The 17315-nt window shown below is 52.4% G+C and overlaps 1 protein-coding gene across 1 annotated transcript in view; it reads right to left on the bottom strand.

Moving 5' to 3' along the window:
* LOC141243039 (complement C1q subcomponent subunit B-like) overlaps positions 1 to 17315 on the bottom strand; it is a 102723-nt gene that overhangs the window by 44510 nt on the left and 40898 nt on the right. The window contains exon 2 of the mRNA XM_073668887.1: positions 1169 to 1360. Within this exon, the coding sequence (XP_073524988.1) occupies positions 1169 to 1238 (70 nt within the window). The 5' untranslated portion in view covers positions 1239 to 1360. The remainder of the gene's footprint in view (positions 1 to 1168; positions 1361 to 17315) is intronic.

Here is a 17315-nt window from a genome sequence, read left to right as displayed (position 1 = left end):
CATACACAGGACACACATTAGACACACATGCACAGCACACACACATGCACAGCACACACACTAGACACACATGCACAGCATACACAGGACACACACTAGACACAAGCATGCACAGCACACACACTAGACACACATGCACAGCACACACAGGACACACACTAAACACACATGCACAGCACACACAGTAGACACACATGCACAGCACACACACTAGACACACATTCTCAGCAGACACAGCACACACACATTCTCAGCACGCACAGCACACACATTAGACACACATGCACAGCACACACACTAGACACCCATGCACAGCATACACAGGACACACACTAGATACACATGCACAGCACACACACTAGACACCCATGCACAGCATACACAGGACACACACTAGATACACATGCACAGCACACACACTAGACACACATGCACAGCACACACAGGACACACACTAGACACACATGCACAGCAAACACAGGACACACACTAGACACACATGCACAGGACACACACTAGACACACATGCACAGCACACACAGGACACACACTAGACACACATGCACAGCACACACACTAGACACACATGTCACATGCACAGCACACACACTAGACACACATTCTCAGCAGACACAGCACACACATTAGACACACATTCTCAGCACACACATTAGACACACATTCACAGCACACACATTAGACACACATGCACAGCACACACATTAGACATACATTCACAGCACACACACATTCACAGCACACACATTAGACACACATGCACAGCACACACATTAGACACACATGCACAACACACACATTAGACACACATGCACAGCATACACACACACTAGTCAGCACTCTGCAGGTTAGATATTACTGTTTCTCGGTGGTAGCGCTCCCCTGATAAACCTCTCATGTTCCCGATGAGGGGCTCCTCATTATGGTGGGCTCATTCCCAGCATTTCTGTATTCTGTGAAACCTCGGATGAATTGGACACATATGCTTTTATGGCACAGTTTCCCTCACCGCACCGCTAATTATCTGCTCTCTAATATAGAGGAACAAGAAGTGGGGTCTGACAGTTGCCAGCAGGGATCCAGGGATCTCAGCACCCCACATGCCCTTCTTATGGTGGGGACTGGGACCCCACAGAGAAGTAGCCCTTACCTTGCTGTCTGGACCTTGTGGCGAGGTTCGGAGAAGTTGTGAATCTGGATGAACATGAGCCTGAGAACATACCGAAAGCAGAAGTGTCAGCGGAGCCAGGGACGGGCGGAGGGGGCGCTCAGGACTTCCTCGAGATCTCCGCTTCCTCTTCACCCACAGCCAAAGAAAAGGGATGAATCAGATCTGGTGCTTCTAAAAATGAGACGGGGACTTTTAGGATTGCTACTTCCTGTAGGTGGCGCTAGAGTTCTAGTCTCTTCCCCTCTGTCAGGCAAAATGTATTTTTGTCCTAGTTTTAAAAATGTTGACAGGACAGCCAGAGATGTCTTAAATCTCAATCCCTGTTCACTTGGAAGGGACCTCCATAGAAATCTACTCTTGCTTCCCCCAAACAAGGAATTTTTATAACTGTCATAAACCTCAGCCAAAAGCAAGCATACTGATCTACACTGGATTTTCCCTCCAAAGCCCTATTGTGTAACTGTACAAACTTTTAATGTCGAGTTTAATAATGCTCATTTGTCACAAACACGTGGACCACATTTTTGGGATGCTCACCTTTTTCCAGTTATGATGGTGTATCATTCATAACTGGGAAATCACTAGAAACCTAGGAAATGGGGTCTGAGCTTCTGAACGTCATAGAAATATCATATTTGATATCAATCTCCGTGAATATTGGTGATGGCAAACATGATGTATCCATCTTGGATGTGGGGCCCCCCCATACCAAGATATGGAAGATGAAGGATTTTTATGTCTTGTGAAGCTGGGTAGGTTCACAAAACCGAGCCCCCGTGTGAGTTAAACAACATGGGGGTGTCCTAGTGTTTTGCCTCCTTACTAAAGACCAGAACGGCCATGTTGGCTCATTCTACCCAGGGATGTCAGACGCAAGCACTCCTCGTTGCGTGGAGGAATCACACCTAATTTCCGGGGAGCTGTCCCCCCCCACAGAATCTGAGACCATCACCTCGTGGCACAGGTTTTGTTATTACTTTTCCCTTTTATTTTAATAACTGTTTATGCATATATGTAAATTGTCTCTTTTATAATATCTTGCACATCTTTTGTAAACACTGCCCACTTTCGGGAGTAAATCATTATTATTTACCAGCTTCGTTCTTCTTGTCCTATGTCGAGCAAACACATTCCTCACCCGCTAATTCACGTTACCTAACGGGTACCCGATCCACCTGTTAAGCGATCGGTGGTGGCAGTATACCAGTATTTATGTGATATTGTGGTTTGAGGGTGGTTGGACGGAGGTATATATACGTTCCTGGAAGGAACTGGTGGTATATATACGTCCTGTCACATCACGTGCAGCAATAGTCGACATAAATTAGAGCAGCTGCGCCCGTGCTTATCCTCGGTCAATACCGTGTTTGACCAGCAGGATAAGGGGGCGCCAGAGGGCTGCAAGGTCTGACCAAGTGTGTTTTTGTGACAATTGGTGGCAAGCGGTGGGATCATAGGACATTAGTGATCTGGTTTGAGCAATCATTCCTCTCACTAAAAACTTGCACGGTTCTTACCTGGACCCTGCACAAAAGTTTTGAAGATGGAACTCAGTGTTTATTAGATCTGAGACAATACTGTATGTGTAGCAGTTACCCCTACACTTCTTCATTTTTTCTTTTCTATTTTTATTTTGGTGATCATGGTCGTAGTTGGGGAGTTCTGGTACCGCCAGCAGAAAAAGGACACTCTTATTGGAATATGTATAACCAAAGGCATTGACCCCCTCGGCAAAAACAGAGAACAAATGGCTGCTGCACTGGCGCAACTGGAGGCCAAGACCTCAGCAGGGCCAGGGGTCAGCCGAGATATGGACAGTACTGCTGCAGGGGTCCCACCTGTAGACACACGCCGCGTCAGCGACCAGGGCAGCGTGGACCCCTATCTGCAGATGGCTCTACAGCAACTTCCTGCAGAGGATCATGAAGGACGGCTGAAAGTAATTCAGCAGCACCAGGAGGCTGCCGAGCGGCGAGCAGAAGCCGAAGCCCAGCAAGAGGCCAAGAGAGCCCAGCGAGAGGCCGAGAGAGCCCAGCGAGAGGCCAAGCGAGAGGCCGAGAGAGCCCAGCAAAAGGCCGAGCGAGAGAGCCGAGCGAGAGGCCTAGCGAGCCAAGCGGCAGGCCCAAGCTCAGAGGGCCCATTAACTGCAGATGGCCCAACTCTGGATCTCAACATCCACCTCACGGAACGGTGAGACCAACAATGCGACCCTGTTTAAGCCCTGTCCAGAGCATTTTCCTGTGACGGGAAAGGACGGCGACCTCGACACCTTTCTGAGGGGTTTTGAAAAGACTTGCAGACAGTACCAGCTGCCTGAGGAACAGTGGGTGCGATACTTAACTGCAGGGCTTCGAGGCAAAGCTCTGGATGTGTTTGTGGCTCTTCCTCCGAGCCTCGATGGGAACTATGACGCCATTAAGCAGGCCCTAATCCAGAGGTTCCAACTGACCCCTGAGGTGTACCGTAAAAAGTTCCGGAACCTCCAACGTGGACCACACGACAGTTACAGCGATGTGGTGCATGGGCTCAGAACCAACTTTGAGCAGTGGATCCAAGGACTGTCAGCGACCACCTTTGAGCAGCTAAAGGATCTGATGGTGAAAGACCAGTTCCTGCATCTGTGTCCGACTGAGGTACGGCAGTACGTGATGGATCGAGAGCCACCAGATGCCAATAAAGCAGCGCAGATCGCAGACACCTACGAGGCCAACCGGAGACCAGAGGTGCGGAAGCCGGTCATCGCCAGCTGGAAAGGGGGTAAGCCATCAACCACCATTCCTGCCCCTGCCAGCCGACCTTCCTGAGGCCTTGTCCCCGTTACCAATGCCCGGTCTGCATCTGATGCCCGCAGGTGTTATTTCTGCAACCAGACTGGTCATCTCGGCGCCACTTGCCCAGAGAAGCAGAGGAAGAACCCCCCATCCAAGGCCCCAGGGCCTAGTGCATCAGTTCTTTTGGTGGGTGGGCCGGTTGGGAGGGCCTGTGAAAACTTGCAGTCTGTCACTGTGGGGGACACTGTCACTGTAGGCCTCAAGGACACTGGGGCCGAACGAACCCTCATCCGACCCGAACTGGTGTCCGCTGAAGCTCTTATTCCGGGAAAGACGCTGACTGTCACCGGGATTGGGGGCGTCCGATGCCCCTTGCCCATTGGCCGCATTTTTATTGATTGGGGTGCGGGGAGTGGGGTGAAGGAAGTGGGAGTAGCTGAAAATCTACCTGCAAATGTTTTGCTGGGAACTGATTTGGGGAGGATGTTTGCTTATTATGTCCCTGACACCCCTCCCCGATCTGATACGGTTGGTAAGGTTAATGCTGATACTGTGAATGTCAAAGCTTTAGATGATGATGATGATGACGATGATGATGATGTATTTGAGGGTACAGGAGAACTCAGCCATGTCACGCTGCGGGGTGATATTGCTGAGGATCCCGTAGCAGGAGCAAGTGTCAGTGCTAAGGGTAATAAGGAGAGGCACGGGGACCATGTGTGGCACCCTGCTGTTCACAGGTACCACAGGACCCAGGGAGCATGGATGGACTTCTCTACAAGAGGCCCTCATTACATACAAACATCTCCACCCTTCCACCTCATACCACCAGAGGGAGCCCGTTAGGGATATATATATGGAGGGTGGAGCCAGGCAGTTCAGTCAGTCAGTCAGAGTCAGAGAGTCTGAGAGCGTACTGACACAGAGAGCAGCGAAGACGCAGCACGTCTGCTGCTGAGTTCTGAGGGCCCGAGTGTGGCCGAAGGCAAAGAGGAGAGGAGAGAGGAGTTGAGGGGGCAGAGGAGCATCATAGGCTCACCCCGAATATACAAACCGGACACTGGGTCCGCGCCTACAGGGTCCTTTATACCCAGTAGGGATCACCGGCATACCAGGAGGACTACAAGTCCCTGGCCGACCTGAAGCTAAACCCTTAACAGGATCAGGAACCACGAAGGCTCCAGCGTTACCAGGGATAGTGGTTGCCAGCAGAAGGTCCTACTACCAAGAGACAGGTGAAGGAACAGCACGACACAGAAGCTAGGCCCAGTTGCAGGCTGGCCAGGAGCATACAGAGAGGCAGACACGGACCAGGAGGCCTTATATCCGCTCACTGGGGAGAAGTCCTGAAGTGCACCCATCCTACCGAGTACCCTGGACCGTACCTGACATCCGCACCAGTAAAGGTATTGAAGTGAATCCCTGTCTCTGTCAGTTACTCCTGCTGCGCCATTCCGCCTGCACTACAGGTCCCAGCATCACCACCCACCATCAAACTCTACACTGCCCTGAGACCCGCTCCACCTGTGGGGAGCCGTTCCATCCTAGCTGCCTATCAACTGCCTCAGAGGTCTGCAGCAGCGCTGGTACATATTGCCAGAAACCACAGGTGGCGTCACGATCGAACTATAAACCCCCTATAAACTATCCCCCCTTTTAGTTGACCGCCCTGGGCCACGGACCGGGCCAGCCACTGTGACATATCCCTTTCCCCCAGCATCTATCGGCCCGGACTCAGAGTACCCCATTGCCCTGGGGGCGCGACAACTTCTGGCGTCACGAACAGGATTTCATGCCCGTTACCACCGGGTGCTGTGTGCCGTAATTGAACTGTGGTGAACATCGCCGCCATTACCGCGTCGCTGCACGGGAAGAAGAGGGGTGTAACCGCGGGAATCGGAGAGGCATGACTGCTAGAAGCGCGCGAAGCCCAGGCCCCGCCTCGCGCTCTGACGCAGCACCTGGAAGCATCAGGTCCTGGAAGGAGACAATCATCTGCGGAGCTGCGGCCTACCTGATTAAAAAAACAGGAGGTAGGCTATGGTTCACTAGGGGGGCGCAACCATGGCCGATGACCAGCGAGACGCAGGAGCACCGGATAACGCTCTCGATGCTCAACTTGCACCCGGCGCTGCTCAGGCCGGAGCGGCCGCCCCAGCAGCAGGGGTCATGACTCCATTGATACCCATGGCCCTGCCGTATATCCCTGGAGCGAAATGGCTTCCCCAGTATGATGGCAAACCAGACACCCTGTCTGGATTCAAAAGGATGATATGCGGTGTATTGGACATGTACTCAATGACTGGTAAACAGAGAGCCGCTGTTGTGCTGGGACAATTGACTGGTGCCGCAGAGCGGGAAGTTGAAACCTGGCCAGCCGCAGACCAGGATTCAGTATCCATTATCTTTAAGAGACTGCAAACTGTCTTTGAAAACCGCACTGAGGCAGATCTCCGGATGAGGTTCTACCACTGTGTCCAGAAACCTGAGGACAGTATCCGGGACTACCCCTGGCGCTTACAAGAAGCCCTGAGGGCCCTGAAACAGGTTAGTCCAGCCAGCATACATGATGAGAACAAAATGCTGATAGAACAATTCATCCGGGGGTTGAGGTCCCAGGAGGAGAGCAGAACCGTACGGTGGTGGCCTTAGATCATCCAAATGCCACCTTTGACACCCTGAAGGACATGGCTATTAAGGGCCTTCAGCCCCTGGAAACATCAGATACTGCTATCCAGCGTTATCAGGGTGGGGCCATCCCAGTGCCCACAGCACCCACTGCTCCTTCATTAACGGCTGAAACAAAGATGCAAACAGTGCCCCCTAGCGAGCCAGACAGCCTACGCTCTGAAATGCGTCAGCTAAGTAAAACCCTGACCACTGTCCTGAGCACCCTGCAGCTACAGACGGAGCCCGAGCCGGAAGGAAGGATCCTACTGGCCGACAGCCCTGAGGATGTCCCCTGGATGAGGAGAAGAAGGAGGACAGCGCCTCCCCGTGGGAGGACCAACGACCAACGTCGCCCTCCAGGAGACTTCATCTGCTACCGCTGCCACAAGGCTGGCCACACTGCGCGGAACTGTCCTTTAAATGGGCAAACCCTGGGGCCGAGGGCCGACACCCAGGAGTAAATCAACCAGGCCCATCAAGCTGGTACCACCGGTTCGTGGGAGGAAGACCTTTCCTGTCCATTGTGCTGGATGGCATCGCGACACCTGCTCTGCTGGACACAGGATCTCAGGTAACCATCATACCTGATGTCCTCTACAAAAGGTTCTGGTCCGTAGATGAACTCCACCCGCCAGCCCCGAACCTCTCTGTGTATGCCTCTAACGGCCTTCCTCTTAACCTAGTAGGGGTTAAGGACGTGACAGTGAAGGTGGGGAGAGCGGAACTAAAGGACCAAGGACTAATTGTTATAGAATCTAACCCTGGTGATACCAATCCGTATATGATACTTGGTACAAATATTGTTGGTAACTGTTTGGGAGAAGTGTTGTTCTTACTCCAACAGATTGCTGACACTGCCAAACCAGGGCAGAGGAGGGCGCTCCAGAAAGAGATCCGAGCCCTCCTGTACCAGCAACAGGTAAAGCTATCAGGTGGTGAGATTGGTAATGTACGGGTGACAGACCCGATACCCATTGTGATCCCCCCGATGAGTGAGATGCTGATTTGGTGTAGGGCAGCAATAGGTCTCAGAGGACGGAGCTACCAGGCGGTAGTAGAGCCCCTTAGCTCAGAGCACAGACCTACACTCCTAACTGCTAGAGGGGTAGTGGATGTACGCAATGGAAGGGTACCCGTACTTCTCCACAATTGTGGGGAGGAGGAAGTCAAATTACCAAGATACGCCACTGTTGCCAGACTGTATACTGTAAATGATGATGCCATACACACAGTGGAATCCTTGACCCCACCAGAGACAGTGGAGGACAATTTGCACTTTAGTTTCAGCCGTTAATGAAGGAGCAGTGGGTGCTGCGGGCACTGGGGTGGCCCCACCCTGGTAACGCTGGATAGCAGTCCCTGATGTTTCCAGGGGCTGTAGACCCTTAATAGCCATGTCCTTCAGGGCGTCAAAGGTGGCATCTGGATGATCTAAGGCCCACCACCGTACAGTTCTGCTCTCCTCCTGGGACCTCAACCCCTGGATGAACTGTTCTGTCAACATTTTGTCCTCACCATGTATGCTGGCTGGACTAACCTGTTTCAGGGCCCGCAGGGCTTCCTGTAAGCGCCAGGCGTAGTCCCGGATACTGTCCTCAGGTTTCTGGGCTCAGTGGTAGAGCCTCATCCGAAGATCTGTCTCAGTGCGGTTTTCAAACACAGTTTGCAGTCTCTTAAAGATAACGGATACTGATTCCTGGTCTGCGGCTGGCCAGGTTTCAACTTCCCGCTCTGCGGCACCAGTCAATTGTCCCAGCACAACAGCGGCTCTCTGCTTACCAGTCATTGAATACATATCCAGCACACCGCATATCTTTCTCTTGAATCCAGACAGGGTGTCTGGTTTACCATCATACTGGGGAAGCCATTTTCCTCCAGGGATATACGGCAGGGCCATGGGCATGACTGGAATCGTGACCCCTGCTGGTGGGGCGGCCGCTCCGGCCTGAGCAGTGCCGGGCGCGAGTTGAGCATCAGGAGCTTTAACCGATGCTCCGGCGTTTTGCTGGTCATCGACCATGGTTGTGCCCCCTGTAAGGCAGCGCTAGTCATCATACTGGGGGATACTCGCTGCACCGGGTAAATTAAGCACACGTGCAATGTCCTTCCGGTATTTTCTCAATGCAGCAGTTTATTATGTTATCATAAACCGGTGTTCACACACATAATGTCCATCTTAGTTTGTCACCGGCATGTTTACACACTTAACATCCGGGAGTCTCTCAAATAGCAGACAGGCCCAATTGGCCCAGGTCACAGCCTTCAGCAAGGTAATACTATAGCAATGTCCATAACACAGTCCATGTAACAAAGTGTATTACCTTTGCCGGGTTTAGTTGCTGCAGTCCCTTTAATCCGCCACCACTGTGGCTTTGTGGCTTCCCAGGTAGGGGTCTCTAGCCGTCGTCCCGTCTAAGGCTACTGGAATGTTTCACTCACACCCATCCAGTCTGCGCCTTTCCGGACTCTTCACCAAGCCTCTGCCTTCCAAGGCCACTAGCATCGACTCACAGGATCCGGGCTCGGCCTTTCAGGCTGCCAGGCTTCACTCAGCCTCACTAGGAAGAACGGTGTCCCACACACATGGGAACAGGCCTCATGTCTCTCACACCGAACACACCTGTCTCAAATCACCAGGGTTTATATATCCTGTGCACAGACACCCACATACTGACAGGACCTGTGTGATGTCACAGTCATGTGACCAGTCAGTTAAAGGGGAAGGTACATGGTCAGGTAAAACACATCCTGGACCATTTACAGTAATGCTAGCAAGCTGCTGCATTACATATCCCCCCCTCTGTTCAAACTTGTGGGGTTGAACACATAATATACACAATAACATTATAACCCCCAGCTCACATAGAGACCATGTACTTTACAATTGTGCTACTCAGCCCCTGGAACCTTAGTCAATGACATTAGCCCATTCCTTAGGGACCTACCATTTGTCACTGTCACTGACTTCGTCAGGTCACCTTTCCGGGTCGTAACCTTGTCAGGTCTCCCCCACTCCCAGCGGTCAGTCATACAGCGGTGTGACTCACATGCCCTGGTATCTAAGGTCCGGTTCGACTCCGTAATGTCCCATCCTCTATTGGGTCGTTTGTATGGGCTTCTCAAACCTGAGTTACTGGAGGTCTCACTACCTCTAAACCCACGCCCACTACTGTCAGGACATCTTGAAAGGTCCCTAACTCCAGCTGTAGCAGTTCTGTTATTTAGGGGGCCCTTTCTCTGTCGGGTCTCACTATTTCTAGACGGCTTCCATCTTCTGCTGCTCAGATAATGCTGTCTATCTACTCGCAGTCTAGCGAGATTCAATTGTTCTACCTCCTGCAGGTAGGTCACTCGGTACTCAATCAGCATGCGTATATATTCTAGGCTTTCTTCTGTTCCTACAGCAGAGAAGGACACCATGCCGTCTTCGTCTGGCATCCAGTCCTGATGATCACGTGGACTGCTTACTTTCACCACACCAGACTTCTTGACCATCATCTGCATGGCTCGACAGCTTCTCCCAATGAGCTTTCTCACCAGAACATGAGGCACCTGGATGACCTCTTCACGCATACTGTGAGCTTTCCTCATCAGTTCCAGTTGTCTAACGGCTTGTTCCGTCTTCAACCGGAGAAACCGCTTCGTGCGAATACATCGCCAATGCATATCACTTAGGATCGCCACCCTCTTCACTGTGACTTCGGTCATGGACAGAACCACCAGCTGTTTAGCTTCGGAGGTCAAGTACACCTTACAGGCTCCCACAGCCTTCTTAAACTCTTTATGCACGGACTCACGGGTGCATTCTTCCCTCAAATCCTCGGGTACATCTATGAGGCATTTGTACCAAGACGTTTCGGACTCATCAGTAGTTTCCAGACGATCAACCAGCTCAGGGTTCAGGGACAACTGACTTTCAGCTTCTTCCCCCTGTACGCTTACCCTGAGCTGACTCACAGCTACAAATTCACGAATTTTCGTCTTGACCACTTCCACTTCATATTTATCTTCTGTTACCCTGCTCTTAGCTCTCCTCAGGTCCACCTTCTCATGGTATAAGGGAGTGAGTACAACGTGTTTGCCCTTTTCCTTCTCCAAGGAGGCCTCGCTCACCGAGTGATACTTTGTCAGGCGACTTTTGAGCCCGGAAACCTCTTCTTCTAGTTCCGTCACTCGCCTCTCAGCGGCCCGTCTCTGAAGCTCTTCCTGCTTCAACTGCTCTTTTAACAGTAGAGTTCTCTCAGACCTCTCTTGCTTCAAATGGGCCTGAAGCAATTCCTTGAGCTCCCTGATCTCGGCTCTTACTTCCACCGAATCATCCAAGCTCGCATCACTTGAGGAGGTATCTGCTTCATACCTCCCCTCACCAGCGGCCAACTCCTGGCCCTGGTCTGTGGCTTCTCCGATGGACTCCTCCTTCTTTTTCCGCTCAGCTTCCATCTTGCTGACTGTTTCTTTAAGGCACGTCTCCGCCCTCTGGAGAGTTTCACAGGACATCTGTAGCTCCTTCACCTGAGCTTCCAGACCTAGGGTCTTTCCACGGAGATCATCATTCTCCTCACGGTGTAACGGGTCTGGGAGGCGGAACCTCTGAACAACTATACCAGGGGGCGGTCCTTGTAAGGAAGCGGGTGGCTCCCAGGGAAGACGGGCAGGTAGTCACGGCAAGTGACAGGGACAGTCTCTGGGTAGAAGGGCAGGTAGTCACGGCAAGTGACAGGGACAGTCTCTGGGTAGAAGGGCCGGTAGTCACGGCAAGTGACAGGGACAGTCTCTGGGTAGACTAGCAGACAGGTAGCAGGTGGACGCTCCCAGGTGAGCAGGCAAGAGTCTCTGTATGGGCAGGTGGTCACGGCAAGTGACGGCAGAGCCTCCAGGTAGGCTAGCAGGCAGGTAGCAGGTGAGCGCTCCCAGGTGAGCGGGCAAGAGTCTCTGGACAGGCAGGTGGTCACGGCAAGTGACGGCAGAGCCTCCAGGTAGGCTAGCAGGCAGGTAGCAGGTGAGCGCTCCCAGGTGAGCGGGCAGGCTGGTCCATAGACAGACTGACAGGTGTCGAAAGGCAGACCGTCGGACCGCAGGCTTGCAAGCAGGTAAGCGGATATCAGGCAGGTATCAAGCAGGAATCTGGCAGGTGACTGGCAGGTAATAAGCAGGAATCTGGCAGGTGACTGGCAGGTGACTGGTAACGGGACCTGAGGGCTGAAGCAGAGTGAAGGCTTTGCAACAACATTCCTCGGGCACCTCTATCTTGGAGGAGGTGCCTTATATATGGTGAGGTCCTCCAGCCATTGGCCGGGGACTCCTTAGGACGGCGCGCGCGGCCCCTTTAAGAGAGGGGGAGCGCGCGCGCGCCCTAAGCACAGTGGCCGGGAAGCAGCGCGCGCTGCCAGCAGAGCGGGAGGAGGACGCCGGGCACGGAGCGGAGAGGTGAGGGGAACAGCGTCCCTGCCTAGCAGGAGGCAGGGACGCCGACGCTACAGTACCCCCCCCTTTAGGCCCCCCCTTTTTTAGGCCAGACAGAAATTTATCAAGGATGAGAGGGGCATGGATGTTCTCCCGGGGCTCCCAAGTTCTCTCCTCAGGACCAAACCCCTTCCAATCCACTAGAAAAAAGGTCTTTCCTCTTACCCTTTTGGTGGCCAGAATGTTCTCTACCTCAAACTCGTTTTCAGCGGAAACCGGAGCAGGAGGCGTACCTGTAGACTTGGAAAAAGAGTTAAGTACCACGGGTTTGAGGAGAGATACATGGAAGGAATTAGGGATCCGCAAGTTGGCCGGGAGTTTCAATTTATAGGCCACCGGGTTGATCTGTTTGATAACCTCCAGTGGGCCGATGAACCGAGGCCCTAACTTGTAGGAAGGAACCTTGAGCCGGACATACTTGGACGAGAGCCAGACTCTATCTCCAGGACGGAATTGTGGAGGATCCAGGCGTTTTTTGTCAGCGTGTTTTTTCATCCGCTCGGACGACTGAAGGAGTGCAGATCGGGTACTCTCCCAAATGGAGGAAAATTTGCTAACGAGAGATTCCGCAGCCGGATTGTCCACCGAGGTGGAGACGGGAAATGGGATCCGAGGATGCTGACCGAAGACTACAAAAAACGGGGATTTGGAGGAAGATTCGCTCTCGTGATTATTGTAAGAGAATTCGGCCCATGGCAAGAGATCCACCGAGTCTGAATGGTGGGCATTAACGAAGTGCCGGAGGTAACTGGTCAGGATCTGATTGATCCGCTCCACTTGACCATTGGACTGTGGGTGGTATGCGGAGGAGAAGTCCAGGGTGACGTCTAGCAGCTTACATGTGGCTCTCCAGAAGCGTGAGGTGAACTGAACCCCACGATCCGACACGATGTGGAGGGGCAGGCCATGGAGACGGAAGATGTGGCGGATAAAGTCTTTAGCCAGCTCGGGTGCGGACGGGAGGCCTGGCAGGGGAATGAAATAGGACATTTTGGAAAAGCAGTCAGCGACCACCCAAATGACCGTACAACCGGCAGAGACAGGGAGATCTGTTATGAAGTCCATAGCTATATGCTGCCAGGGGGCAGCAGGTACTGGAAGAGGAAGGAGGCGACCGGCTGGCAGGTGTCTCGGAACCTTGTTGCGGGCGCAGGACACACAGGCAGAAACAAAGTCTATTACGTCCTTGTGCAGGGTAGGCCACCAGTAGTGCCGGGTGATAAGCTGGAGGGTCTTTTTCTGACCGGCGTGGCCAGCTAGCTTAGACGAGTGACCCCAGTGTAGGATCTTCTCCCGATCAGGTACCGTTACGAACGTCTTACCGGGAGGGAGACGATTTAGACTCACGGGGGCCACCTGTATTACTCTGGCGGGATCGATGATGTGTTTAGGTTCCTCCTCAAGATCAGACACCAGGAAGGATCGGGACAAGGCGTCAGCTTTGATGTTTTTGTCAGCCGGGCGAAAATGAAGAACAAAATCAAAGCGAGCAAAAAACAAGGACCACCGGGCTTGGCGCGGGTTAAGTCTCTGGGCACTCTAGAGGTAAGCCAAGTTCTTGTGGTCCGTGTAAATTATTACCGGGTGAGGAGCCCCCTCGAGCAGGTAACGCCACTCCTCCAATGCCAGCTTAATGGCCAATAACTCTCGGTCTCCTATAGAATAGTTGCGCTCGGAAGAGGAGAAAAGTTTGGAGAAGAAGCCGCAAGTTACCATTCTCCCGGAAGACGATTTTTGGGTAGGTACCGCTCCGGCTCCAGAGGAGGAGGCGTCAACTTCCAGGAAGAATTGCTTGTTGCCGTCCGGGCGATGCAGCACCGGGGCGGAAGAGAAAGCCTGTTTTAAGGAAAGAAAGGCTTCCTCTGCTTGGGGCGGCCATTCTCTGGGATTAGTGCCCTTACGGGTGAGCGCAGAGATTGGGGCAGTCCGGGAAGAGAAGTGCGGTATGAAGAGGCGGTAGTAGTTGGTGAAGCCCAGGAACCGCTGAATAGCCTTCAACCCGTCTGGTCGAGGCCACTTCTCGATGGCAGACAGTTTCTCAGGATCCATTCATAGGCCGGTCTGAGAAATTATGTAGCCCAAAAACGGAAGCGAGGTCTGCTCAAAGAGGCACTTCTCATATTTAGCGTAGAGGTGGTTCTGCCTGAGCCTGAGCAGAACCTGACGAACATCCCTCCGGTGTGTGGGGAGATCCGGAGAGAAGACCAAGATGTCGTCCAGGTACACCACTACGCAGGAGTAGAGAAGGTCCCGGAAGATGTCATTGACCAACTCTTGAAAGACGGCGGAAGCGTTACAGAGACCGAAATGACCAGCTGTTAATTTATCCACAAGCCGTTCCCACAATGCCCTACACCTGATATAGTTTAATGTGGCCTATATATTTAGACTCTCTGTAAGGGGTGCACGCGTGCTGGGGTGTGCACGCGTCTTCTTGTGCAAAGTGGCTTCGGAGAGAAGTGGCAGTTATTTCAGAGGCAGTTAGTCAGGGCAGGAGTCAGGTAACCAACACTTTGACCACTTACTCTCCTTAAACTATGTTTCTGTTAGCTCTCACTTTTTCCTCTATAGTCCTCCACTTTCTAATAACCCCTCAAATCCCTACACCAAGTAAGAAACTCATCATCTCTCCCTCTATCCTCCCCATTCATCTCACCTCCTCCTCCAAATTATTCCTCAACATTCAATCCTGGATCTCCAAACACAGACAGCCACCTCATGCTCTCTCTTGCTCCCACCTGCTAACACTTTCTCTGCTCCTCCTCACTGCTGGAGATATCTCTCCAAATCCTGGTCCTCCTCGCCATATCCCCACAGTTACTTCTACCTCCTATCCACGACCTTCCTCAAACTGTCGCAACCCTTCTAACCTCATACCCATCCAACTAATACCCACCTCCTCAGCTATACTAACAGGAGCTCTATGGAACGCTCGCTCTGTCTGCAACAAACTTTCCTTCATCCACGATCTTTTCATTACAAACAAACTCTCCTTCCTCGCCATCACCGAAACCTGGCTCACCCCCTCTGACACAGCCTCCCCAGCTGCCCTTTCATATGGCGGATTCCACCTTTCCCACACCCCCCGCCCCAATGGCAAACATGGTGGAGGCGTAGGTTTCCTCCTATCAGAACTCTGCGCTTTCACCAAAATCCCACTGCCACCCTCCGTTACACTCCCCTCTTTTGAGGTGCACTGTGTGCGCATCTATTCCCCCTCCAACCTCCAACTGGCCGTCGTTTACCGACCCCCAGGGCAAGCCACCACCTTCTTAGACCATTTCACTACCTGGCTGCTTCACTTCCTTTCCACTGACATCCCCACTATCATAATGGGTGACTTCAACATCCCCATTGACACTCCCCACTCGTCTGTCTCTAAGCTCCTATCCCTCACTTCCTCCTTTGGACTCACTCAATGGTCTTCCACACCCACCCACAAAGATGGCCACACACTGGACCTCATCTTCACCCGCCTCTGCTCCCTATCTAACCTCTCTAACTCACCACTCCCTCTCTCTGACCATAACCTCCTCACATTCTCTACCCTCTCCTCTCCGGGTGCACAATCCCCACTCCACAAACTCACACACCCTCGCAGAAATCTCAAACACCTTGACCTACACTTTCTCTCTGAATCCCTCCTTCCTCTCACAGACATAAATTCCTTGCACGATGCAGACGTTGCTGCTGCTTCATATAACACCACAATAGCTTCAGCTCTAGACTCGATCGCCCCTCTCACACACACCACACCTCGCACATTCAACAGGCAACCCTGGCACACTAAACTTACCAAAGAACTGCGCCGGGCCTCCAGGGTTGCGGAGCGGAGATGGAAAAGGTCTCACTCCATCGAGCACTTCATCGCATTCAAGCAATCCCTCACTAATTTCAAGTCCGCACTCACTACAGCAAAACAAACCTACTTCTCATCTCTCATATCCTCCCTATCTCACAACCCTAAACAGCTATTTAACACTTTCAACTCTCTCCTTCGTCCCCCAGCACCTCCTCCCTCTTCTCTCATCTCAGCCGACGACTTTGCCTCATTCTTCAAACAGAAGATTGACACCATCAGACAAAACTTTGGCCTAAAGTCCACACAACCCCTCCTCATATCTACTCAACCCTCCTCCTCCAAACCCCACTTCTCCACCATTACAGAAGGTCAAGTCTCCTCTTTACTCTCCAAATCACACCTCACCACCTGCGAACTTGACCCAATCCCATCCCACCTCATCACTAACCTCACCTCAGTCTTCATCCCAACCCTAACCCACCTCTTCAATCTATCACTAACAACCGGAGTCTTCCCCTCATGTTTCAAACATGCCGCAATCACACCCATCCTCAAAAAGCCCTCCTTTGACCCTTCCTCTCTGACCAGCTACCGCCCCATATCACTCCTCCCCTTTGCCTCAAAACTTCTAGAACAACATGTCCACCTTGAACTGTCCTCCCACCTCTCCTCCTGCTCCCTCTTCGACCGTCTACAATCTGGCTTCCGACCGCATCACTCGACTGAAACTGCCCTGACCAAAGTCACCAACGACCTACTAAATGCCAAATCCAAGCGACACTACTCCATCCTCCTCCTTCTGGACCTGTCATCTGCCTTTGACACAGTGGACCATTCCCTCTTACTCCAGATTCTCTCATCTCTTGGCATCACGGACTTGGCTCTATCTTGGATCTCCTCATACTTAACAGACAGGACATTCAGCGTCTCCCACTCACGCACCACCTCCTCATCTCGCCCCCTATCTGTCGGTGTCCCCCAAGGTTCAGTTCTAGGACCTCTGCTCTTCTCCATCTACACCTTCGGCCTGGGACAGCTCATAGAGTCTCACGGCTTTCAGTACCACCTCTATGCTGACGACACACAGATCTACCTCTCTGGACCCGATATCTCCTCCCTACTAACCAGAATCCCACAATGTCTGTCCGCCATCTCATCCTTCTTCTCCGACAGGTTTCTAAAACTCAACATGGATAAAACAGAGTTCATCATCTTTCCACCCTCTCATTCACATCCCCCATCCGACCTATCCATCAACGTCAATGGCTGTTCACTCTCCCCAGTCCCACAAGCTCGCTGCCTTGGGGTAACCCTGGACTCTGATCTCTCCTTCAAGCCACATATTCAAGCCCTTTCCACCTCCTGCCGACTCCAACTCAAAAACATCTCCCGGATCCGTGCATTCCTCAGCAAAGACTAT

The sequence above is a fragment of the Phyllobates terribilis genome, unplaced genomic scaffold (genome assembly GCF_046119375.1).
Source record: "Phyllobates terribilis strain yellow unplaced genomic scaffold, ASM4611937v1 Scaffold_1106__1_contigs__length_416464, whole genome shotgun sequence".
Classification (NCBI taxonomy): domain Eukaryota; kingdom Metazoa; phylum Chordata; class Amphibia; order Anura; family Dendrobatidae; genus Phyllobates; species Phyllobates terribilis.
The sequence above is the reverse complement of the archived record's forward strand: the minus strand, read 5'-3'. Positions and strand labels throughout refer to the sequence as shown.